Raw genomic sequence first — 25,082 nt, 5'->3', positions numbered from 1 at the left:
TAGGTAAGTTAAAAAATGTATCTAATCAAGGGAACGGACATCAAACAAATCAATATGGCGTTGTAGCACGGGTCACTGATGTGCTTGCCTCTCGCCTCTGGGGTCTCGGGTTTGATTCCCAGAATTGGCATCGCAAGTGAGTAGAGTTTGTTAGGTCTCTCCTTTGATTCGAGGCATTTTCTCCGCGTTCTCTAGTTTTCCCTCCTTCGGAAAACCTTTTAACCTTAATTCCAATTCGATTTGCGAGTTGCCCTTGCCCTGACTTTGATCACACCTCTGGGGTTGTTTCAAGGTTCGATCTGTGAGCTAGCCTTGCCCTGACTGTGATCACACCTCTGAGGTTGTTTCAAGGTTCGTTCTGTGAGCTAGCCATGCGCTGACTTAGATCAGCCCCCCCAGAGGTTGTTTCAGAGTCGTAACACAAATGTTTTGACAAACCTCATTTCTTGTGTCTGGATTGGCTCCACTTCTGATCAATATGTCGGCAACTCGTTCTCCATTTCTAACTCTTGCTGCCATGTGTATCGGTGATTCGCAGTCCTAAAAAAGATCATGAGTAAGAATTAAAACGGAATGAAAATTTAATTGAAAAAAAAAAAATCAGATATAAGGAAAAAATGGGTAGTTTAGCTTGTTAGCTACTCCGAGGTATATAAGAAAAAAAGCTGGGTCTCATTGTGGGTCGCATGAGTGTCATTGGGGGTCGAAATAGACGCTATCTTCGAGATATGCAGGATGGGAAAATAAGATACCCTTTGAATGAGACATATCAAAGGAAAAATGAAAATAAAAATAAAGGATACAAATTAATTAACACTTACTCTTCCGCCAACACTTTCCTTGTTTGCACCAAAACCTAGCAATAGCTGGACAACAGCGTGTCTTCTATTCATCACTGCCTCGTGAAGAGCAGTCAAATTATTCTATAAAAAGGAATAACAACAATGATTTAACGGCAATGAAGCCCTCATCAAAAGTATGAATCTGTAGAGCTGGATCGATGAGACATAACGAAAAAGGATTGAAAATCTTTGAAAAAAACCGTCAATTCTTTTGTGTTCTAACAAAACTCTGCCCCGTGTGAGGATCGAACTCACGACCTTCAGATTATGAGACTGACGCGCTGCCTACTGCGCTAACGAGGCACTTCTTGCATTCTTTCACGACAATAAACCGAAAAGAAACACATCAATCTAGATGAACCACATTTCAAGTCTACCTTCTTCCTTCACTATTTATACACCTATTTTTAAAAAACGGTCCGAGATCTAAGATGGGCAATATGAGACGGAATTTTCGTGCTTTTATTTTTCTGGCTAAATACGCTAAATCACATTCCTAACTCAAACGTCATGCTTCATATTCTGATTTAAAAGGAAACTACGTTTTTGGCTGTGAATATATCACAATTTCCAGCGTGCTACTCGCGATCGGTCTCCAGTTTTCAGCTCAGACCGACAACATATAAGTATTCGATCGCACGGTTACTTACTTTGTTTTTTATATCAACGGGAACACCTTTCTCGAGAAGAGCTTTAACGACATTTGCGTGGCCATTTCTTGCTGCATTGTGAATGCACAGTGACCCTTCCTGTAATTAGAAATCCATAACAGTTTTTTATAAATTGAAAGTTAGAAACGTGAGTAGTTGTCTGGTGGTGGGAGTCAAAGAGTTCGGGAACAGGCGCGTGCGAGTTTTCCCGCCAAATCCGGAGAAACTCCAAACAAAACCAAAAGCTTTTCATGAAACAGTTCTCATTAAGTGTTTCCAATTGAAAAGTCTGATTAGGTTCAAACCTTAGGTCCAGGTACTAACCCTTCTAAACCGGGCTTTTCTTATTGTTTACCTTGTTTGGCATTTGTGGAAGGACTCCTTTCTTGATTAGTAATATTGTTGAGTCCGCGTGACCGTTAGAGCAGGATAAGTGTAATAGAGTGTTTCCATCCTGTGAACCAACATATCCATTTAACATTTAATAATTCAATATTTATTTATTCCTACGAAGCACGGAAAAAATATACATAGGGCATAGTTTTTAATCGGAATAAATTGTGTTATCGTCATCGTCATCATTATCATTATCGTTATCTTTTTTTTTTTTTTTTTGTCGTTGTCGTTGTTGTTGTTATTATTATTATTATTATCATCATCATCATCATCACCATCATACCTTTGATCTTATTTGGACATCGGCTTTAGCTTTGTCAACAAGGAACTCTATGATTCCCGTGTAACCTCCCTGGGTGGCTAGATACAGGGGGGTGCGGTCCTCCTAGATATAAAAGAAAAATGGCTGAATTAGCTTCTCTACAATGAACTCCATGAAGAAAATTGGAATAGTATCTATGACCTATGTCTGAAGGGATGGGGATAGCAGGAAAGGAAAGCGGATAGGTATCTAGGTTTGCAGCAATAGTCCTCTTTACTTTTGGCACAATGCTTTCCCCATTTCAGAACACGTGTCATTCACTTTCTTGAGAATAAGATTCTTTGTTTGAGTCGTATCCATATTTATGTGTCTACATGCACAACCGTTAAAAAAAAAGATTGTACTCTAGGGAATGACATGTGGTCCAATATGAGAAAACATTATACCAAACGCAGAGGTCTATTGATCACTAAAGCTGAATTAAAGGTAAATTTATAATTTATTGGCCATGTCGAGGTCGAGGAGCATTGTAGTGCAATGTGGGACCGTTTAAAGAACATGTTTCCAAGATGGCGTCTATTTCGTCCCCCAAAAACAGTCCCACAATGCACTGCAATGCCAACTTGACCCAGTTTTCCTCAACCTCGGAATGGCTAATATTGAGGACACAACAGATTTAATTCTTGAGAACAAGAATAAGGTTAAAATTCTAGCTTACATGGTCAGGTATGTCTATCTTTCCTTTCATGGTATATAGAACTTTAAACATGTGTTCGTCTCCTTCAGCTGCAGAAATGTGCATGGGTGTCTGGCCTTCATTCTACAAAACAAAACAAAATCTTAATCATCCGTTTAAAAAAACATAAGTACTTTATGTTTATGCCTGTGTTGCTAGCTAAGTCACTGTCAGCTTACATTTTGTAGATCGATTTCTGCACCATGTTGAATCAGGTATTTTGCAATCTCAGTATCGCGTCGTCTCGCAGCCAAATGCATGATGGAATCACCGTTGGGCTGGAAAAAAAGAACCATTTTTAAAGGTTAGAATATCAAGTCCATCTTAATATTGCAGTGCAAGTCAACGTGGAAGAATCTGGTTAGCTCTCGGAAAAAAGTTCCCACTGCGCATGTTCAGAAAACTGGCGGGAAAATTGAGAACGGGCAAATCAATAATCAGAGACACAGCCAAGAGCCGTGGCTTTCTGGGCTAAAACCAATAAACGATTGCAACCATCGAGAATAAGAACAAGATGCTCGAATTTTCACAAGCATTTTAATCAGTGTGATAGTTTATCAATGTTTTAAATGTGTAAAAGATACGGGATTTATTCACGAGATCACGTATATCTTCTTACTTTTATTGCCTTCAATTGTTGTTCAACTTGACCAGCTGCAAACAGCTCTCGTATCGCCTGGAGATTCCCTGCACTGATAGCCATCGATAGGGGAGTTTCTCCATTCTAATTAATAAATAAATGCAATAAATAGATAAATAAACATATAGGAAAAATATTCAATAGGAAAATACGAAATAGATACGAGGTAAAAAAGAATAGGATTCAGGCAAAATTAAAATCCTGGATTAAAAAAAATTAAATCAAAAAACATTAGTAAAATTAAATTAAAATAATAATAATAATTAATAACTAAAAATATAAATTTCACTCCAAATGAGACTAGGAAAAAAAGAAGAAAAATAAAATGCACATAAATGATTCAAAGAGAAGACTTTTCCAGAAACAAGAATACAACCAGAAATACGAATACTTGAGAGAGCATTAAAACAATTATATTATTCGCCGAACGCGAAATGAATATCGGGGAATATTTACCGTATTCACTGAGCCTGAGGTGACTAATTATTTTAGTATAATTTTTTTACTTGGATATCAAAGAAACTGGAATTACTTCCGATTACTGGTCTCTCGACGAATCATAGCGCGCGAAAGTCTATATTCAAGTCTAAAATTATACTAAACTTAGTTATGGTTATTGTGAATTTGAAGCTTTATTTTGCAGGTGGGCGAAATAAAAATGAAGAATAGCCCATTCTGTTTCATTATTGCACATAGTCAAGATGGTGTACTTTCATCCCAAACAATTAATGTTATTTTTGGAAAAGCAAAACAAAACAAAACCGCAACAATTCTAATCTAGTCATATCATTATATTATAGTTTTGCATTTTAGTATGTTGAAATAGTGACAATATTTTCAGATGAAAACCTCAAAAATCAAACGAGTTGATAGAGAAAGACTGAAAGAGAATCTCAAGAATTAAAAGAGCATTAATTAAAACTCACAAATATTTTGATAACATGAAAAAGCCTCTGGACTGATCAAAGTCAGGGCACGGTTAAACTCACTGATCGAGCCCCGATTTTGAAACAACCTCTGAGCTGATCTAGTTCAAGGCACGGCTAACTCACAAATGATCTAGTTCAAGGCACGGCTAACTCACAAATGATCTAGTTCAAGGCATGGCTAACTCACAAATGATCTAGTTCAAGGCACGGCTAACTCACGAATCGAATCCTAAAACTACCCCTGGGCTGATCTAGATCAGGGCACGAGTTGTTAGGTTTTACGGAGAGAGAAAAACCGGAGAAGTCGGAGAAAACTTCGAATAAATGGAAAAATCCAACAAAACTGCTCATGTTTAATACTGATTCCAGGATTGTATTTGTGACCCCAGAGGTGAGAGTCGAGTACGCTAGAGGCAAAAAATGGCTGTGGCCCTCAGCGCCCCCCTAATAAAGCGCATTCCCATATTAGGATAAAGCTAGTTAAAGAAAAGTAGAAAAACTACAATGAGTTACAAAAACTTCGTCATACAAAAGCACAGAATAAAAATAGCTACTACTGAAAGTAAAAATAGAATATTGAGAGACACAAAGAAGCGCTCTTCCTGTTCGACCCCGTTGAGCTAATACGTCACTGCTGTACTTTCGGTGGTGAATAGCGATTAAAAAATTTTTTCCCTCCAAAAAGCTGGAAAATTCAATGACATATGAATTTTCAAATCAGGCGCTATGAAGAAAGATAGATTCATGCTGTTAAAAAACACCCACACCAACAAGAAATACAAAATGTTAATTCCGTACAAACGATGGATATACACTTTGTATGGTTCAGTTTAAATATTTAGGAATGCAGTGAATGAAATATTCTGTTTGTCCACATCGTAGAAAGAGTTAGCAGTGACATGAAAACAATAGAATCGTTTTGTAATTGTTTGAAGTTGTCCTTCAACAGCACATTTAAGCCCCGTTTAAACTAGCGATTTTTGCAGCGATTTTTGCAGCGATTTTTTCCATAATAAATAATGGTAAAGAATTTACTTGTAAAGTTTTTTTCAGGATACCAAGATTTTCCTAGACGAATGTCCCTTTTGACGGATGAGACAAAAGATTTCATGTTTTCGAAAATTGCCACAAAAATCGCAGCAAAAATCGCCGCAAATATCGCCAGTGTAAACGGGGCTTTAGACTCTTTTAGCTTGAGAGTAATTATTTCAGAACGCATGTTATCCCAAAGAGTATCATTTCTTCGTTCAACGGGTGCAACTCAAACAAAGAATTTTATCTCTAGAGAATCAGGCAAATGGTCTGAAATGGGAAAACATTAAGCTCAAGCTAAAGATATCTATTCATGATTGCGACTCAGACAATAGCGAACCAGTCATCGTTGCAGTAGTTTTCCCAGTGTGATTAAAGTCTTCTCCCACAAACAACTACACAGTATTTGTTTTAAAGAGTACTACGAGGATTAAGAGACACTTTTCTCTTATATTCACGGGACAGTAAAAAACAGAATCAAATAATGACCAATTTTTCGCAATGGCAGAGTTTTAAATTCTGAGACATTCTAGCTAATTTGTTGAGTTTTTGGTACATAGAAACGGTAACTAAGGGAAGTCGAGACCAGTGAATTGGTAGAGACTTAAAAGTCAGACGTAATGCCTTCTAATGCTTTTAAAACAATTTCATTAGATTTTGTTGCAGCAAAACTGAACTGTCGCACTAACAATATGACAAAAACTATCGAAAATTCCTTCGTTAGCGAACGTATATCGGTAGCTTTAGTTAATGGTTAATACCAAGAAAATAATGTATAGATGGTACTCTCATCAATGCTAGACTTAAACTATGCAATTTGTGGGCCTGAAATACGAGCGTCTTCAATAATTCATTAGTATCAATATTTTACATTTTAAACGTTGTTCATTGGTTAATCTGTAGGTCTGCAGGTTTGGTTACGAACGTCTAACTGCTTCTTACATTTTTTTTTTTTTTTTTAGGTATGACCTATATTGACGTTTGCAAGTTATGGAAGAATCGAATCCTTGGCAATCAGGCTGAACTGATAAGCCTTCGAATTTTGTTCAAATGTTATGATTTTCCAAGTTCTTGGTCTAATTCTTATTGGCCTCTGTAGTTGAGAACAGATATATTAAAAATTGCTCGTAGAATAGATTTTTCTAGATACTTTTAGCTATTTTTAAGAAGAGTTTTGCTACCTTGTTCGTTTTTAACAAAAAATGCTCAATGACATCTATGAAAATGCTTTGGTGGTACTCACACATATTCGATGTAATCATCAGTAGAATCTAAAAATTGAGCGTATATTTGCGTACTTAAATACAATCCCTAGTTGGCTGTATTTTGGTTTAGAGCTATCGAATCGAAATTTCTTCGAATAAAGCGATTATCATAATAAACAAAGCCATGGATGTATGTCAGTACACAGAAAAAAGTCAAGATTGGTTACTAATGGAGATTTTCTATCCAGCCCTTTGAAAAGAACTTCTGAAGGCATTTCGCTTGAAATTGTGCTCCGCCTGATCTGAAAGCTTTCATATGTTAAAGACAGACCATCTGCTTAAAAATTAGAACCGATTCGCGAAGCATGAAAGTTTCAAAGTGCCGTAGGCAGTAGCTTGGACTACCAAAGGAACTTTCCCGATCACCTGTCTAGTGGAACAATAGCCATCGGCGTTAAGATTATTCAACATTGTTAATGCGTTGAAGTAAGAAATCGATCTTTCTGCTAAAATATTTCCTTGATTTCTTTGGAAAACTTAACAATATGCTAACTGACATTATTAAGAGAATTGCAAGAATTTTTAAAAATAATTAATCTATTATTGCGGTTCCACTAACAGAGAAATAGAAAGAAAAATATTTGGTTTTTGTTTCCAATAACTTTTGCAGAGAGTCCGTCAAACTTTCAAAGAATCCTTATTATCTTTCTGAAAGCAGGTTTAAAAACTGAAAAGGAGATATATCAAGGATATAAAAGCCAAAAAGATGATTACAAAGGTTCCCTGAGATAATAGCGTTACATAACTGTAAAAGACTAGTTCGTTCACCTCTTCGAAGTCCTCGTTCTCTTCATCAACATTTCTGTAATCTTCAACTTCAGTTAAATCGGTGCCCGTTTCTGAACCGTTCAAATCCGTGCTATGCTCAGCCATTCCCAAACTAGGATCACGTTAACTTTTACTTGTAGTTGAATTCAACTTCAGTGAATAACTCGCACTTAACGAAATTTCGACATGCCAGCAGATGAATGGCTTCCTTGTAGAAATTCAAGAACTACTCTAAAAAACGTACTTGATCTCCCACCATAAATAATTCAGCAAAAAATGACATCATCATCATCTTTTGTTTAAAGTGGTCTGCAAGCAGGGAGGTCGAGGAAGCTAAATAAAACTAATTGTAAATACTTTTCTGAAAAGAAAAAATTAAAAGCTCAGCTTTTCCAAGCGAGAAAAATTTCTTTCATCCTAAATTCTTTTTCATTCTCATTTTTTCAGAGATATTAGTTTTTTGCCCATAATCAATTTTAGTTTAAGCTTTCTTAAGTGAGATAAATAAGAGTAACCAACGAATCACGAAATTCATTACTATTTCAATTTCCAAACAAAAAAAATACCATGAATATTCAAGATAAATTGAGTCCGTAGCCTAAATTTGACAGCGTGTAGTACAACCTTCCTCTAATGAGCTATTATCAGGTATTTTTAAATTAGAAAAACAAAAAAATTATGATCATAGCTGGAAAGAACATGAGGAAATTTCAAACTCGCGAAAATGTGATTTTTCAAAAATCGAAATTTTGTAAGAGGCAAGAGATGCCTACAACGAAATATCGCATGATTTGTGATGCAATATTTCCATTTTTAAGAAGATTTTGAAAGATTTTTTTTAAAGACTTACTTCCTTCAAACTTTATAGTTTTACTAATTTTTAATATGCTTTTTCCAGCGATGGTAATTACTCTTTTGTCCTGTGAAGATTTGAAAAGTTTTACGTGATAAAAACTTATTACAATCATTACACTAAAAACATTATTACTTTCTATTGGAAATAAATCCAGTGAAAAAAAAATTTATCGTTAACCGTATCTTTCAGAGGTGACAATATAAGGAATTCTAATAATATATGCTGATTGCAGTCACTAGCAATCAGAGGCTAAACTTGTGTCTTAACACCTGTTCCAGCACGGAAGGAGTAAAACTACATCCTCAGCACCAAACAAAAGGCAATTTCTTTGCGTTCATAATCCAGTTCTTGCTTTTTAGAAATCTTTAAGTAGTTCATTTATATTTTTGAGTGGTTTAACTTTTCTTTTCGAAGAGTTAATGCGAAAGAACGAACAAACGATTTTTGTGAGCTCGGAAAGTAATTAAAGCCTAATAATAGAAATTTTCAGTCAAAGCAATTAAAGGTTATAAAAACTTGATTGAAATAACTCTTAAAAACAATAAAAGGAGGCGCTGTTCCTACTGCTTAATTAAAAATATTGAAGCTTAATTAAAATTATTGAAGAAGTGATATGTAGGAAATAAAACAGGCCACAGAGGTACACAGCGACAAAAATGGCTTAGTTTGTGGGGTTTTTTCGTTTGTTTGCTTGCTTCGTTTTCGTTATTTCTGTTTTTGCGCGCTGTTATTTTTGTTCTTCCTAATAGATCTTTTTCAAATTCGTAAAATGCCGCTGTGTTCATTGACTACAGATTCATTTACCGAGGTTAGCCTAATTTCAGGTTCAGAACGAATATTCAAGAATATCAATGGTAAATTTTTTAAAAGAATGTACAACTTCGACAATACAAACACTTTGAAGTACTGGAAACATTAATATTCTGCACAAAATCGAGGCTAACCCTGAGAAAATTAATCTGTAGTCAAGAAACACAGCGGAATTTTACGGATTCGAAAAAGTTTTTTTGCAATTTCTGTACATTATCCAGTTGTTTAACTTTATTTCTGATTTTATCAAACTGACTTGAAACAAAAAGCCTGGTGTGATCTGATCGATCTACGTTACACTTTACAGTGCTAACCAAAAAACTATGGGCACTTTGAAATATCCCGACAATATTCTATTGTTCTTTAGTCAATCACAATTGACTTTCTAACCACAAGATAATGAAAAGATAAAAATAACGAATGAACTATAGTGAACATCACCCAACATGGCTGCCATTCATATTCCCTTAGCAGTGGCGTATCCAGGGGAGGGGTGCAGGGGGTGCGCACCCCTCCCTGGTTCGACTTTGTACCCCTACTTCAAAGATTTAACCAATACAAAATAATGTTTTTCCCCTTTGATTCTAAAGGGTGCACCCCTCCCTGGGTTAACTATGTGCGCTGCACCCCTCCCTGAACAAATTCCTGGATCCGCCCCTGCTTAGGAATGATTACAAACCACCTATAGTGAACATCATCCAACATGGCTGCCATTCTTATTCCCATAGGAATGATCACAAACCATTTGAAGTAAACGTCATTAACAGAAATATGTAGGATACTCAGGGCACTAGTTTGTTGTAAGACCGAGGATTGCAAACAAAATCTATTGACGTATCTTTAGAAACCCCAGTGATTTTGTGTAAGGTTCAAGTCACCCACCTATTCAAATTCTATTCTACTCATAGAATCCCCAGCTCTTTCCAGAGAGACACAGTTAATTAGCACAACAATAGCGGGTTTTTTACAAATTAAAAGATCCTTATCATTTTTCCCAAACGGTTTCAGCAAAATTTGTGTCCTGTTACTAAAGCTTGTTCCCTTGGAATTGGTAAAAATCATGAATATCAAAGAAATAATAAGCTAAATAAACAACTCCAAGCCATCTTGTTTTGATTACGTAAATACAATAATGAGCAAATCAAAGAATTACGTTGCCAATCATACCAAGCTCACGTGAAGTAAACTGATAATGACTAATGGTTACTAGTTATGTGAGTATCCTACATATTTCTGTGCATAAATTAACATGGGAGGTAGACGTGCAAGCGTTTGCTCTCTCCAAATCTTTTTATTTTTGACTTATTTATCAACCGAATCATCTCAAATCACCAAGAAATGTTCAGCTAACTTTTCTAGCGGTCTTTCCTGCACAACTGGTGAGCTTTTGGCCTACAACGAGATATTTAAACTGGATTTTGATGTCGTTAAGCCATCCAGCTCAAATGCTAACTCCTTCCAGGACAATTTAGAGGAATTTGACTTCATTAGTATACAGTATGAGGTTAGCCCATCCCACAAGTAACAAAGTATTAAGAAACAAACTCCGAGGAAAATGAGATTAATTATTACGTAATTATTACTTATAAATAATCATGAAGCCATTATTTAATCATTTTATAACTGTGAATGCCAGTCACGCAAACTCTAATCCAAACAGGTATAAACAGGTATAAACAGGAATACACAAGCATACGTACGAGTGTTTCGGGGGGCAGAGAGTGAGCGCGCGCATTCATTCCCGCCAAAACCACAGGAACTCCATCATAATAAACCATAAAAAATATCATCGTTCACTCGCAAAAGGTATTTCTACTAGTGTCACATAGAACAACACATTTTTCTTATAACATTTCAATTTTCTTATCAAAACTAATACATAAGATGAAAACGAACGTCATCGTTTTCAAAGTCGTTTAGGGGTTGGTTTAGTCTCCATACTCCCCTCCCCAACCCCCACTCCCGGAACGTTATATTTAAAAGTGTGATGTCACTCGTATTGAAAAACGACTTCCGGGTCCAAAACGAAAGGCATAAGTTTTTTTTAATTTTCTTCATCAAAGGAATTTTAGTCCAGAATTCTAATCGTTTCAGGTGGAGGTTACATCATTGAGAACATTTGTTCGCTTTATTTCACATCTTACCTTATCTATCATGACTCTTGCTTCTTTCCCTGAAGTCCTCACAAGTGCTTTCACAATTTCTGTAGTGGCAGGATTCCCAGGGGGTTTTGAGCAAGCCAAATGAAGAGGAATTCTGCCTAATTCCTGTAAACATAATTATATAACGTTTAGGATGGATACATAACCATTATAGTCTGAGAATTTTAGGGCATCTTTGAAAATGACTTTTGTGAAAGAGCTTCCCTTAATAAAGATTGTTATCATTAATGAATAAATAAAAAACTAATCTGATGGAGTGGACTACGCTATGTAGAGAATAGGTTTTCATTTAGTCAGACACGTTAATTTAGGCTATACAATAGTGGTTTTGCACCATCGCGTGACGGCTGCCATATTAGATGGCATGAACAATACAATCGTTTTACACGAGAAAGAAATCAATTCCCGAGACTAGCAAAGGGATTTCATTGTTCTGTCATCTAACCACAGGCAGCCCAAGCTGTATTATGGTGTCGGCACGTGATGGTGCAAATCCTCTGTTGCCATCTTTAGTAACTTAGTGGAATGAGGAGCGAATTCTAAATCTAATACATCCGTACCTTTTCTGCTGATAAAGTACTTGCTTTTTTAGTGAGAAGAAAACGTACAGCTGAATCTGAGAAAGACAGAGCAGCGTAATGTAGTGCAGAAAATCCGTCCTGTAACAAAAAACCACGGCAAGTTTAATCTTTAATCAGCAGAATATATCTCAATATTTCATCAGCATTGGTGGCTTTCAATCATTTCCAAGAGAATGCAATAACAAAAGACACGGCCGCCATGTTGGATGATGACGATTTTTTTGTTAGTTTCATCCAACATGGCGGCTGTGAAAAACATTAATTGGTTCTACATGAAGTGAATAGTTGAATGGTAAAATATTATTTTATATGATTATGACCTATATTTCATAATAACGTCACAGTTTATTTATATGCGCAAGAATAATTGAAATTTAGGCTAACTGTTCTTTCGTTCAGGATATTTAGGGAACATTTAGCTGTTAGAGTTTCACCATTTTATAAGCCAAATGTTATCGTGGTTTCATTTTGTGTTGCTGCTATTACCCCTCTAGCGACCATTATCCTTAGCGTTAAAACAATAGATTTTTTTGATGTTATGTCATAGTGAAATGGGGCAACTAAAGTTTGTTTGATATAGTATAAATAGAGGACCACCTCGATGCCATATCGCCACGCAGCTATTATAAAGGTGTTTAGCGTTCTTTGCCGCGACTACAAAAAGAACCGCTTCATGTGTTACGGAAGTGTTTTATTAATATGCCACAGCTTCACCTTGGTAAGAGAGTGTCATTCCCTAGAGTATCATTTCTTTGTTTTACTTAACGGTTGTGCTTGAGAAGTCATATGAATGTTAATACAAATCAAACAAAGAATCTTATTTTCAAGAGAATGACACGTGGTCTGAAATTGGGAAAAAATATTACGCCAAACGTAAAGACGTCTTTACACGAGTAAATAAAAAGTCTATATGAACATCTATTAATTCATCTATTTTGCCCCAATTTGCAAGTAGAAGGTTTTGCGACAAACAACACTGAATAGCCTTTAGAAAGGTGTTATTGAAAGGTGTTTCGATAGCTTGTCTGGTTTCCCAGTAACGAAGGCCGGGTTACTGGGGAACAAGACTAACAACACTAATCCTGTTGGTCGCAGAACGAGAAAAGTTAATCTAGAATAAGTTTCTTGCACTAACTTTGAAAAGTCAACATTTCGTAAAGGAACACACTGTAAATAATAAAAAACTGTGTGTCTGTTGTTGTTCTTTTACCAAGTGTACCATTAATATTGATGACATTCGTAAGCGGCAAAGGATATGAGATGTTTACCGACGTAGAATAACCAAACGAACTGGAAAAGAAAGCTACTTGATAAAATGCTTCTTGATTATAGTGGTACTAGAAATGAAGGACTTGCCTTAATTATTGGCCATCGAGGGAAAATATATTTCTCGTAAACCATTAACGTATGATGATATAAAATGACTTTTAAAAGAAGGTACTAAGGATCGCTATTACTACTGACATTAAGTAAGAGCTAGGAGGGAGGCCTTTTTTAAAATACAGTTCAACATTGACAATAATATTTGTCGCAAGATAGTCCGGCTGTAAATCAGTTTTTTAAAAAAGAATTTAAGGTATATTGTCTACAGACTTTGCTAAATGATTTATTGTACGAAGAACGCCATACAGGTGTCCTTTTTTTTTTTATCTGGAGGGCCTTAGAAAATATAATAAGATAACCTGAGTGAATCTTCTTCCACTTAATTGAATTGGAATTTAGAAGTTGATATTTGCATAGGGAGAAAAAAATGGAGAACCGTTAACTGAAACCCCCAAAGCACAGGAGCGAGCCACATATGACATGGAGTTGAGAATCGATCCTTGGTCGATCGCGCGCGAGTCGCGCGCATTGATAATAAACGAGCGCTCTCAACTCTAAACGGCCCGTCTTGCTTCGTTATACCCTCCCTTGACGCGAGTCGCATCAGAAAGGAACGAACGCTCTCAATTCTACATAAACCGTGCTTCATAAGTATATACGAAAAAAAAAAAAAAGTAAGAAGCGAGTTGTGATAGTTTTGATCATAAAGGATTGGAATGATTGCTCGGTCTAATGACAATAACACTCATGGCAAAATTGAACTTAAAAGGTGGTTTTTTGAAAGGAGAAAAATCGGATAAAATTTCCTAAAGAACAGGACTCGGAGAACCGACAAACAACTGGAACATTGCACATAATGATCGGTCCTGGCATCGAACCGACTAAAGTGGCGACTAATATCTAGAGAGGTAGCGCATCTTTAGTAGTAACGCACACCAGTCATGCTTCCCAGATGCATAGGAAAAAGATAGCATGTTTGAAAACGTTAGCTTTTTTTTTTTTTTGACATCAAACTTTTACTTTCGTTTTCATCATATTTTGTTACGAAAAGGCCCGCAACTCACGACACCAAAAATGTAAAAGAATAATTACAAATAATGCCATAGAAATCAATCGTTTTACCTGGAATAAGGTAGTTAAAGTTTCCACCAAGGTGCGATCTTCCTACCCTTTCGCTACAGATTACACCAATCGATGTATTCTCGATAAAATTAAAAGCAATAAATTTCGAGCAAAGAAAATATATAAAACTTTACTATGAGAAGACTGCTATTGGATAGCAAACGCGTCAATCCAAGTGATATATTTCTGTTGACATTACGCTCATTTCTGGACAGGTGATACGTGTTTTGGTAAAGTGAATTCGAGAAAAGTTATTAAGAAGAGTTTTTTTGTTTGTCTTGCGAAGTCATTGATTCGATTCTTTTCATCGTTTTCCTTCGAGTGTTTTCCTGGTTCTCCGGTTTTCCTCCCTCCGCAAAAATCAACTGTTAAATTCTAATTTGATGTTATGAGACATTCTCGATAGGTTAACCTCTTATATTTCCTTTCGCACTATAATGTGAATAAATTGGTCATTGAATCGAGAGTCAAAGTAGACCCATTATAAAATAAACACCGATTGGCTTTCTTATTATCATTTCAAATAAATATATAACCCGCGCAAGAGTTTTCTGTATAGTAATAAATGCCCGATCTAGTACTAGTATATCACATCATTTTTCTGATTAATAATCCCATTTCGAGTTGGCCTTTGCTCAGTCTTAATGCTCGATTACACGGAGCAATTTCCTAGGCAACTTGTCTCTCAACAGTGTTGTGACACAAGTTGCAAGAGTGTCTACACGGTGCAACAAAGACGCAATAATTGCCAAAAGTAGAAAAGAATTCTACTTTTCGCAACGATTGCTGCAACTTGTCTCGCAACATTTTTCTAATTGCGCTGTAGTTTACACGCTGCAATGCTCCATGCAACTTGTGTGCGCAACGCCGTTGCGACACAAGTTGCGGATAAAATTGCTCGTCGTAATCGCGCCTTTAGCCTCGATTGTAGGTCCATTGTATAGTAAGGAATGTATGCACAACGGAACAATACGAGTTGATAAAAATGCTACGGGTTTTGGTTGAATAGTTGAATATTTTAACGAACAACTGAGACTAAAGCTGAGCACTGAAAGAGAACTCGAAAATGGAGTATTGTTTATGTTTCCATCTACATCTACAGATGAAGAAGAAGATAATGATGATGATGATGATGATGATGATAGTGATGATGATGATAGTGATGATGATGATGATGATAGTGATGATGATGGTGATGATAGTGATAATGATGATGATAGTGATGATGATGATGATGATAGTGATGATGATGATGATGATAGTCAGTGATGATGATGATGTGATGATGATGATGATGATAGTGATGATGATGATGATGATGATTTCTATCGATATCTATTCTTGACAACCATCAAGACAACCCGGTTGTACGAAGCCTGGATAGCGCTATCCGATGGATAAATCTTATCCAGTGGATAAAGTTATTGGAAAACAGCATCGCCTTATCCACTGGATAAGGACTTATCCAAACACTTGGACATGTGTCTTTGCTTTTTATTTCTTCCTCGAAAAATTAAAAGGACGGTTCTCTCTTCCCTTCGTTTTTGTTGTTGTTTTTGTTGTTGTTGTTTTTTGTTTTTTGTTTGTTTTTTTTGTTTGTTTTTTTGTTTTTGTTTTGTTTTGTTTCAGTTTTCTCTTTTCTTAATTTTCGGTTCTGTTCCGTTTTGTTCTGTTCTTTTTTTGTGAGCCAAAAATAAACCAAATATCTACATTTCCAAATAATGTTCAATTCAAACAACCATCTGGTGTTTTGCAGTAGCTGCAGGGCATAATGCGGCGGAGATGACGTCGTGTACTCAGCTAATCACACTTGTGGATAACCATTGATTGTGATTTATAAGGATTAACGGTATTCAAGTTTCTTCCTTCTCCTTTATCATGATGAGCCATCAACTCTTTTAGTTCTCTGTCACCGTAGTCTTCATTTTTCCTTTCCATTTATTGTTTTGTCTTCTGTCTTTTTTCCTTTTTCTTTTCCTTCTTCTTTTTTTTATTTTTATTTTTTTTATTTTTTTATTTTTTCTTTTTTTCTTTTTTTCTTTTTATTCTTTCTTAAATAGTCATTTTTCTTTATTTATTTATTCCTTCCTTCCTTCCTTTCTCTCTCTTTTCTTCCTTTGATTCTTCCTTTTTCTCTCTATTTCTCTCTGTTTCTTTTCTTCATTGCAAAGCAACTCATGTCAGACATCAATTAACGACCGCTACGTCAACTATTATTCCCCGAACCTGTTCCTGCTTTATTTGCTCTGTTTTCTCCACAAAATAAATAACTCATAATAAAACGAACATGAAGGAAAATAATTAAATGAAAAGACTAAATTGACCAAAATTCTACTCTCTTTTCTTTATGATATATTTGTATTGCAATCATAGGCGCTGTTTTTCTGTTCATAGTCTGACGGTAAGCACATCACCATGGCAACAAAACTCCCTCTTTCAGACTGCGAAGTACGAGCTCTCAAATCCAAGTTCCGGCGATCAGTCTAATTGATCAGTCGTAAAGCAAAATGAATATTGAAAAACTGATTAAACTGTACTAAATATTGATGTATAACGATACGACATGCATGACAATCATGAACAACAAGCTAACCAATAATCTCACGGTAATTCCACGAGCCATTAGAGAGTTTTAGATTGACTTTTTTTTCTCCCCGCAAACGGCAAACGTGACCACGTTTTCATAGTTTTCCTGTATTTTACTTTACCTTTTACAAACCTACTTACCAAGCGCAAATACTCTTTTGTTTTTCTACTACTTGGACTTTTTTGCGATTCGCTTTCAGTGATTTAAAAGATTTTTTTACTGGTCAACTGACGTTTCACGTTTGCCGTGAACGTAAATCTAAAACTCTTTATTGCTGTACCAGACACGCGAACCACTAATCCTTGACCAGACCCTGATCTCAAACGGATAAAGCGACTGGGCAATGTTCTACATGAAGCACTTTAGTATACTGCAAAACATCAACACCACTCTCTGATGAACGTACCTCTCTCCCTCATCAAACCTGTAAGATCTTCAACCATATTCATTTTCACTTTACTTTTATTTGTCTTTCTTTATTCTTTTTTACTGCTTTGTTTGTTCGTTCGTTTGTTTTTTTATAACCCATACTTTTCGTGGGATTGTGTTTTTATCTTTCTTTCTTTCTTCCTTTTTTTTTGAATTTTTGTTTGTTTATTTGTTTTTTGTTTTGTTTTCGTTTTTTGTTTGTTTGTTTGTCTTTCTTTCTTTCTTTCTTTCCTTCTTTCCTTCTTTCCTTCTTTCCTTCTTTCCTTCTTTCTTTCTTTCTTTCTTTCTTTCTTTCTTTCTTTCTTTCTTTTCTTCCTTTCCATTCTTCCTTTCTTTCTTCAATTCAGCTCCACTCCACTCCATATTATTTCATTACTTCTTTCTTCCATTCTCTCTTTCATTACCATTACTTGTTTTGTTCCCTTCTTATCCAATTATAATCTATATTTACTAGAAACCTCTCTCCCCTTCAATATATTAGCTAAGCCACCACCGACAGTTTTGTTATTAGATCCAAGCTAAGCGACACACGCGATCAACAGTCGGAGGTCTCCATCAATTAGTAATTACAAGCGTACGATCTTATTCTAGAGGTTACGATGTTTTCGGTCGTTCCGCGATCACTTTGTAGTACAATCTTACTGTACGTATTTACAGCAGTCCTCTCCAGCAGGGTTTCAGTAGCTGATCCAAAGATTTTGATTAAATTATATAAGCAATGAGTGTTGTCAAAACTAAATATCATATGCTTTTAAATACGGTGTTGTGATGTACATGTGAAAGATGTAAAAAAATATATTAAAGTAAAGAAAATTATTTGGCCGTAAATTTTTCAACTACAAGTTTATACTTAGCAATTAGTCCTATAGCCCGAATGGGCTATGAGTCAACAGCTTTTGAGACCAAAGGGGCTAGGCGCGGAGATGAATAATTGTCTTAGTCAAATCCAGCTAGTCGGTCAAATATATAAATGCAAACAAGTTTTGAAATCTTAAAGTTAAATTTAATGTTTCGGTTTTCAAAGCCGGCACTACTAGTAGGCTATAATCAGAACGCAGCATTGGTGATAGACAACTGGTTGGATTCGACCAAGTTCAATAGCTCCTTTTCTCATTCGGTGAATACCGCTGTGTTTTATGACTAAAGACACATCGGCACAAGCTTAGCCTCGTCCAAGAGCAATCAAATCATTGCAGAAGTCAACCGTTATGTGAAAGAATGCGTAACTTGCATTAAATACCATTATAAACGAGGCTTAGCCTGCACCAATGAGTCTGTGGTTTTCAAAAACAAAAACGGTATGCGTCGAATACTAAACTTGTGTATTGTATTATATTTAAGGGATTGTTTTCGGTTATCTTCAGAATCGATTACAAATCAAAATTAAACCAAGAGAAAAACCAATACCATCACTGGAAAGAGCACCTTTATTTTAGTAACCCTAGAAGATTCAATATGTCAGGTGTTATTCGGCTGAGAAAACTCAAGTTGAAAATTGACAAATTTAAAGACCGTTTGTATGTCTGGGGGTATAGCTTATACCGTCAGACATACAAATGTCAGTAAATTTGTCAAATTGTCAAGTTTTATCGGCCAATATAACACCTGACATAATGAATCTTTGTAGGGTTACTAAAGTGAAGTTGCTCTTTCCAGTGCTGGTTTGGTTTTTTAGCTTAACGTATTTCAATATTCGGCCGCCATTTTGGCAAGGGATCTATGGTCTTTGCGTCTTTCTTTTTTTCTTTCTTTTTTTTTTTTCTTTCTTTCTTTCTTTTCTTTCTTTCTTTCTTTTCTTTCTTTCTTTCTTTTCTTTCTCTCTTGCCAGATGATACCGTAAATATTTGCTAATAAACACAACCTCAGCGTTCAACTCTTCTCATTCTCCATATCATTCCATTCTTTTTGGTTTTTAACCCTTGATGCTCTTTCAGCCAAAACTCGACCACAGTCTAGAGACATTAGGAATACAGTCTAGCTTTGGTAAGGTATGGTTGTCTGGCGTAAACCACCCCTACTTCAAAAATAGTATAGTTCAAACGAAAAACATGAATGCTAAAATGTCGGCTGTAAAGAAAGAATGACCGCAAGCAATCTCGTCAATCACTTTACTTTTAACACAACTTTCTACTAATTTCTGTTGCTTCTATCTAGAAAAAGGAATTCAGGATAAAAAATGGAGAAGGGAGAAAAGCTACATAGGAGGTTGGAGAGGATCGGTTAATAATGATTTTTTTTCTAGAGTTTTTCACAGACTAATGGGATAATCCCGAGACTACATCTGTGTGCCCTATAAATGCTGTACTGGAGCTATACTATACTATTAATACTATATAGTAAGACTATGATACGGATTTCAATAGAAATAAGCTCCGATTGATATCCATGATGTATACCCACTCCTTGCACTTGCCTCTTGTGAGTACTATATGTTATCGTTCACGTGTTATGCTTCGACCATGGTTCATAAAATGGCAACTATCGAATTGCGTCTAATGTAAAACTATCAAATGATAACCTATAGATTAATCAAGTTAAGTTCCACTGCGTTTAACACTCAGTTTATCTTCAGGGCAAAGATGTGACTATGGATTTCATGAATTGTCAGAAATAGTGCACAAAAAGCGTGGTCTATTTTTCATAAACGCATTCAAAAAATTATCGTTTATATCAAAAATTCATCGTTGCCCTCAGGATGCACAGTATGTCCGAAAGCTCGGAAATATAAATTGCAAAAAGTATTCGAGCTAAACTTTAATCAGTTTTTCCCTACGTTTGCGTACAAAACGTGTAAATTCTTAGTAATGTTTGATGGTGCTAAGTTTTCCTGACCATGGTATAATCTATTTAATTGTAACCCCCTTGCAATGATGGTTAAACAATCCGACCACGATAAATTTCGTATTATGATTTTGTGGTCTATCAAACGCAGTAATTAATTTATTGGGGAATAAATTCAACAATACTGATCATGGCTACAGTTTTGAGCATGGCTCATCAAACGAATTATTGTCCATGAACCATGTTTAAAATATTGTATACACAGAGATCTGAAATCTGAAATCTTTGACATAGTAAAATGCTGCTAAGTTTAATATATTCACAGCCGAGCAACATAGTTTCCTTTTAGATTGGAATATGTCCATGACCTTTGATTTAGGAATGTGATTTTTTTCGTTTTTGCCATGAAAACCGCAAGCACAAAAATTCCGTCTCATATCGCCTATTTCAGATCTATCACCGACAACGTTTTTGAAATGTGTATCAATGTAAAATGGGCACTTGCTCATAAAAATTTGGTAAATATTTAACACATATATGATGCTACAATGAAATCCAAGGTGAAAATGACGATGAGACCGACAGTATAGTGATCACTTTGGTTAGTTTTTGACGATTTGTAAAGACAATGATTAACTTTGTGCCTAACTTTTTATTTCTTTTTATTTCCTAATTATTTTTTAAAGGTTTTTTTTCTTCTTCTTAAAAGATAAGAAACTATTATACATTACCATATATACGTTATACATTATCATTATTATTATACTATCATACGTGAAAAACGAATTTTTTTTAATGTTAGAAAAATTTAAGTGTCGAGTATGAGATAAACAAAAATATAGAGCATTATATTTGAGAAACGAATAGTAGGATAAGATAAAATAAAACAAATAATTACTAATTTTAGTACTATATATAGAGCCATAAACAATAGAAACTTTCAGCACAGTATTTGCATAAAAATAGATTTCAATTCCCAGAGGATAGAAAATGTATTGTTTTGGTACCCCATAATGGCCGCTGTGACGTCATGTGAAAACGCTCTATAATTGCTGATAGATATTTACAGTGAATATTATCAGCCAAAATGCTTTGATTTTTATGAATATGTGGTTCAAACGCCCACTTGAAACATCCCCACAGGACTTCACATACTGCATTTTTCATGTATACAAGATGAAGCAAACATGTATAAGGGGTTGAGAAATCATTTGCACTTCAGTGGCAACTCTTTTTCCGCGACAGTAGCGTAGAAGTAGCAGTTGTGTTTCTTTAGCTGTGATATCTACTAATTCTGAGTATCAAGTTTTTCATCCCTTCTTTAAATGTTGCGTTGGCATGGCAACTGTGCTATTAGGAATAATGGTTTCTGTGGCGGATTTAGGGGTGGGGGGGTTCATTGGGTGCCAATGAACCCCCCTCCCCCCCCCCCCCCCTCCCTCAACCGGCTGGTACCTTGGATTTTTTATATTTTTTAAAATAAATAAATAAAAGTATGGTACTAACTCATGAGATTCAACGTGAAATGGGACTGGTGGATAGGTTATCCTTATCAGGAGCGCCCCTAGGCCAGTGATGTGCCTCATGGAAAAAATGATGATGTAAGAGAACGTTGTTGTTGTGGCGAGATTTGCAAAATGAACCCCCCTCTTAAAGTCCTGGATCCGCCACTGGATTGAACCACAGCAAATCTATTTATAGTCGATCTTCAGTTTTTGAATATGTAACAACTACTCGGTATGATAGAAATGCGCTATACTTACAATTCTTAGATTATATTTGATATATTTGTCTATTTATATTTTACATTCAGTCAATTATTCCTCCCAAATTTTTTCTATGTATGAATTATGTAACACTGTTGTAATAAACAGTGATAAATTTCGAATGCTATTATATTTATAGTCCCACCCCCCCCCCCCCCCCCCACAAAAAAAAAAGATGAACAAAAAGATTTAAAAACTATTTACTTTTTCTTTAGAATTTCAATCCGATTTTTGCTAGAAATATATTATAGCAAAAAAGGATTAATATGGCATTTGAAAATGAAAAATAAATACGATAAACACATATATAAAGAAGACTAATATGATCTAGAATTTAATGGATAATATTCACAAGATCAAATATAGCTTTAAAATGATCCACTTTACAAATGAAAATCTCAAAGAATACTTATTGAAACGTAAGCGATCGCTAATTATTTTAACAAAATATAATAACGATTGCAGCTCAAGAGCCGTTCCAAATTCCCAGCCGTTGGGCATATTATTACTGATAGAAATAACCTAATATTGATATAACCTTCTTTTTAAAAAGTGATCACTATTGATATCTTACCTTGTCTTTTGAATTGACGTTGACTCCCTCGTCGAGAAGCTGCTCCATTCTGTTTTTATCTCCATTTTTTGCCGCTTCAAATAAAGTCGTGTATTTTGGGTCACGGGTCGACATGATTGATAGTACAGTATATATTGATCTATGAAAGAAAACTAACTTAGTATGAGTCGTCTAGCTAATCAATAAAGAAAGACTTCACACTACTAATGCTAGTATTAAAAAAGGCGTAGTGTATTGAACGGAAGAACAATCTGGAAAAATCGTATATTGACTGATCATTGTTGGCTTAGTGATCAGGATTATTTTGTTTATGTCTGTTTGTGGCTATGAAAACATAGCAGTATTTCTGTACTTAAAGAGCTCATTTTTCGCACACCACAGGTCATTTATTTTTCATTTATTTTTGATGAAAAAGTGACTCACAACAGAGGTTTGTGTGTCCGTAGAGTTGTTCGTAAGGAAACTAATGATTTTCGTAAACTAAAATAATGGATTTTTTAAATGAAACGCTTAATTATTTGCATACAAGTATACTTATTTAATAAATATCCATAATGAATAATTACACAGCACTGATTGTTTGACGTTGTTGACCCGAAAATCAAGGAAAAATCACTTTCAAAAGCCGCGTCTCGTGCGAGTATAAGAAATCTTAACTCGTTTTCCTATCTTTATGAATGATTTCGACAAACAACAAAAAATTGAGTAAAAAAAAAAAAAAAAACTTGCAGCAGTTTTATTTGAGTGGATACGACACTGACCTTATACTTTGTGTCCGCTTCGTTTTTGTATTTACTCGATTAATCTTTCATCTAAAGATAATCTCCTTTTCTCCTTAATAATCATCTGGAATCAGAAGAGAAAATCAAATGAACCAAACAGCTTGAAAAAAGCGTTCTTCGTAATGAAGTCGCCAACATGAGCGCTAGCCCAGTTTGTCACAAGGCCAGGCATTTGCTTGGACACCAAACGAAATTCTCCACCAATTACTCTGAAATTTGTACAATATATATACGACATTTATTTATAAAAAATTACCATTACATTAATACTATGTATGTACCATGCTTACCACGATAACCGGCACATCAGTTCGCTGTCTCTAGATCTAATGGCGCCGAAGTAATAGTCACACGCAGCAAAATTTAAAAATTGATTTCCAAAATTAAATCACTGGACGTATCATTTTATTCATCGTGCCGGTTACGCGCTAACTCTTTGTGCCCAAGTGATAATGAATCATTAATGAAGATAATTTGAACAGAGCCGACTTTTAATGAGTTCGTAAAAACAGAATTGACACATTTGCTAACCAATTCGTTAGTCGCAAACGGAAAAATTGATTCACGATGACCTTTTTACTGGCTACTTGTGGTGGTGGTGGTGGTGGTGGTGGTGGTGGTGGTGGTGGGGGGGGGGGGGGGGGTGGTCTTTATTTAACACTGGAAAAATCTATCGATTTGAGATGTTGGAAATATGTTGGAAGTTTCGACTTCCAACATATTTCCATACTATGGAAGTTAAAAAAACCATGGAAATATAATGGAAGTTAGCACTTCCATACCATGGAAGTCATGAAAGTGTACGCGCCATTTTCACGCTTGATTTCCATAGTATGGAAATATGATGGAAGTCACTTTAACACTATGGAAATACCTTGGAAGTCGCGACTTCCATCATATTTCTACTAACATCTCAAATCGATAGATTTTTCCAGTGTAAGGTCCATTCCATTGTAAAGTACGGAATGTATGTGCTACGGATTAAAATTTCGAGTTGATTTAAATCCCACGACGAGTCTTCGTTTAAAGCTGAATGTTTTAACGCACAACCGAGGCTAAGTCTCTTTAGCCTCGTCCCCAAGCTACTCATTGTCAGCTCTCCCAAATCTAAAATGGCAAACGCTTCAGAGGTAACACAAAGACAGTATGATCACGCTAACTTGGTGGTTAACGTGACGCCAAGTGCTTGTTGTATCATGTAGATAGGGAGCTAGTCCGCTAGCGGTTTAAGAGAATACTGCCGATATTAAACAAACATCAGTCAATACTGAACTTGCGTTATTCTCAGTGAGAATAATATCTAAAGCTGTCATAGCAACTCAGTCAAAATATCTAAAGTTGTCATAGCAACTCAGCAGTCCCGATCAGCGGTGTTTGTGACCGCTAGCGCTTTCTCGTGAGTTAAAAAACCCAGATAAATATAAATACGCCCCACTGAAGTGGAGAACGCACAAAAGGCATTTACAATCTAAGATGCGTGTGAGAAAGCCTTAAACTGACTAGGCGCCCGCGCAAAACTAACTATAAACGAAAGTGAAGAAAAGTCGTGAACAGCACGTTATAGATATTATCAATACACCAGAATTTTTGAATTTTTATCAATACACCATAAAGTTTGGTAAATTGTATTGTTCAAATATTCAGCAAGCCCAAAGTTCTATTCTATGATGGATAAAAACATACAAAAAGATAGCTAGCGCCGATTCTATATATGTTGGTTTATTGTTGCAAATTGCATTGTAATTGGCATTTAATTGTATACTCCTTGTCATGTGCATACCCACCTATA

The 25,082-nt window shown here is 35.6% G+C and overlaps 1 protein-coding gene and 1 non-coding gene across 3 annotated transcripts in view; both read right to left on the bottom strand.

Annotated features, from left to right (window-relative positions):
* Positions 1–23,357, bottom strand: part of LOC116286344 (uncharacterized) — a 35,344-nt gene extending 11,987 nt beyond the window's left edge. The window contains exons 1-12 of one of the 2 annotated variants that reach the window (XM_031692818.2): positions 23,273–23,357; positions 22,512–22,650; positions 11,909–12,007; positions 11,331–11,453; positions 3,506–3,610; positions 3,066–3,164; positions 2,869–2,970; positions 2,172–2,273; positions 1,848–1,946; positions 1,493–1,591; positions 822–923; positions 439–540 (exon numbers count right to left, since the gene is read on the bottom strand). In XM_031692818.2, coding sequence (XP_031548678.1) covers positions 439–540; positions 822–923; positions 1,493–1,591; positions 1,848–1,946; positions 2,172–2,273; positions 2,869–2,970; positions 3,066–3,164; positions 3,506–3,610; positions 11,331–11,453; positions 11,909–12,007; positions 22,512–22,625 — 1,146 coding nt within the window. In that variant the 5' untranslated portion in view covers positions 22,626–22,650; positions 23,273–23,357. Of the gene's footprint in view, positions 1–438; positions 541–821; positions 924–1,492; positions 1,592–1,847; positions 1,947–2,171; positions 2,274–2,868; positions 2,971–3,065; positions 3,165–3,505; positions 3,611–7,520; positions 7,740–11,330; positions 11,454–11,908; positions 12,008–22,511; positions 22,651–23,272 lie in introns of those variants that run through there. The other variant, XM_031692819.2, reaches the window with a different exon arrangement.
* On the bottom strand, positions 1,073–1,145 carry Trnam-cau (transfer RNA methionine (anticodon CAU)). The gene has a single exon. It is a non-coding gene; the product is annotated as a tRNA-Met (tRNA).
* Positions 23,358–25,082: the final 1,725 nt, after the last annotated feature.

The sequence above is a fragment of the Actinia tenebrosa genome, unplaced genomic scaffold, assembly GCF_029948245.1.
Source record: "Actinia tenebrosa isolate PJP-AT-01 unplaced genomic scaffold, QUT_ActTen_1.0 PGA_scaffold1__47_contigs__length_23844297, whole genome shotgun sequence".
NCBI classification, from domain to species: Eukaryota; Metazoa; Cnidaria; class Anthozoa; order Actiniaria; family Actiniidae; genus Actinia; species Actinia tenebrosa.
The sequence above is the reverse complement of the archived record's forward strand: the minus strand, read 5'-3'. Positions and strand labels throughout refer to the sequence as shown.